The sequence below is a fragment of the Austrofundulus limnaeus genome, unplaced genomic scaffold, assembly GCF_001266775.1.
Source record: "Austrofundulus limnaeus strain Quisiro unplaced genomic scaffold, Austrofundulus_limnaeus-1.0 Scaffold16, whole genome shotgun sequence".
NCBI lineage: Eukaryota > Metazoa > Chordata > Actinopteri > Cyprinodontiformes > Rivulidae > Austrofundulus > Austrofundulus limnaeus.
The window spans coordinates 2,606,058-2,607,550 of NW_013952418.1; the positions used below are offsets into that span (position 1 = coordinate 2,606,058).

The following is a 1,493-nucleotide window of genomic DNA, read 5'->3' on the forward strand; positions in this document are numbered from 1 at the left end:
ATCAGATATTGTCCAAGATTAACCTTCAGCTCGCTAGCAGCCTCGCACCAAAGACCTATATCAACATCATCATTTACCCAGAATACTTTGCATGTAAATAAAATGGCCCCGTCCGTGTAATATATTTTTAAACTTTTAGTTTAAAAATTATAAAAACTGAACATCCTACAGTATTAGTAAATGAGGTTGGATTAATCAGGTGGTCTTTTTATGTCTGTAGGTGGAGAACAAGGTGTTGAAGCAGCGGATTCTGAACGATCCCGTAACGTATCCGGAGAGGTTCAGCSAAGAGGCCCGGTCCGTTTGCGAGGGTTTGCTGCGCAAAGAGGTGAACAAGAGGCTCGGGTTCAAGGAGGGGTCATGTGACGAGCTGAGGGCACACGCCTTCTTCCGCGAGATCAACTGGAGGAAACTGAACGCAGGTCAGAAACACAAGATGGTGGACCTCGCTGTTTTGTTTATTTCGTTTTTGACATTTTGTCTRGCTTCACTGCCTCCGAGACCTGGTTCAGTTCAAGTGTTAGAAGACGGACGGATGAATGGATGATGATTAATCTGGTCTCTTCAGGGATCCTGACTCCCCCCTTCGTCCCTGACTCCAAGACGGTGTATGCCAAGGACTTGGACGACGTCGGGGCGTTCTCCACAGTGAAAGGCGTGGCGCTGGAGGAGGCAGACCGGACGTTTTTCGACGAGTTCGCCTCGGGGAACATCCCAATCCCCTGGCAGGAGGAGATGATCGAGACCGGGATCTATGGGGAGCTCAACATCTGGGGCCCCGGGGGCGCTCTGCCCAACGACCTGCGGCGCGAGTCCATCCTGGAGCAGCCGCCCAAGTCCTCCACCTGCTCCGTTTCCTGAGAGAGGGATTACCGTGGCATGAACAGCTGCCCGTTAACAGGGGGTTTTACATGAACCGGTGTGGAAATTGGAAGTGGTAAAATTTACGATAAGACATTCTGAAATAATCACTTTTACAGGATTATTTTACTTTGGAAGCAACTTATTGCTTCCAAACGTTCAGTTATTTAATTTATTAACGTTAAACAAATGCTTTAAAATCCTTGCATCATAAAAATCTTTTTTTTTGTCTTAATGTAATTTTTTTTTTCATTAGTAAACTGCTTTATCTAACATTGTGTAACTATTTCCATTAATACTATGGTACATTTAAATTAATTATAGTGGATTTTTGTGTAATATAAGCTTATTTATTTATTTTTGTCATCCTTCCTATCTATTACCTAATATGATTAAAAGGTTTTCTATTGCCAATATTCCAATGTGGGCTCAACTACATTGTTTTATGTTTATGGATTTAGGTAATTAAAAAAAACTTGCATTTACGCTGTGATTTAAAAAAATTAATCTCCATTTTTCACTTCAGAAGGTTAATATTAGCAAATAAATTTACATATAGAAGTTTATTTTTTGTATTTTTTAGAATTTTTTTTCTAATTGTTTCAATTGTGAAATAAAAGTGTTGTACGTTA

At 40.7% G+C, this 1,493-nt stretch overlaps 1 protein-coding gene across 1 annotated transcript in view; it reads left to right on the forward strand.

Moving 5' to 3' along the window:
* The window catches only part of grk1a (G protein-coupled receptor kinase 1 a), a 6,922-nt gene extending 5,429 nt beyond the window's left edge, over nt 1–1,493 (forward strand). The window contains exons 6-7 of the mRNA XM_014003037.1: nt 221–422; nt 569–1,493. Coding sequence (XP_013858491.1) covers nt 221–422; nt 569–861 — 495 coding nt within the window. The 3' untranslated portion in view covers nt 862–1,493. The remainder of the gene's footprint in view (nt 1–220; nt 423–568) is intronic.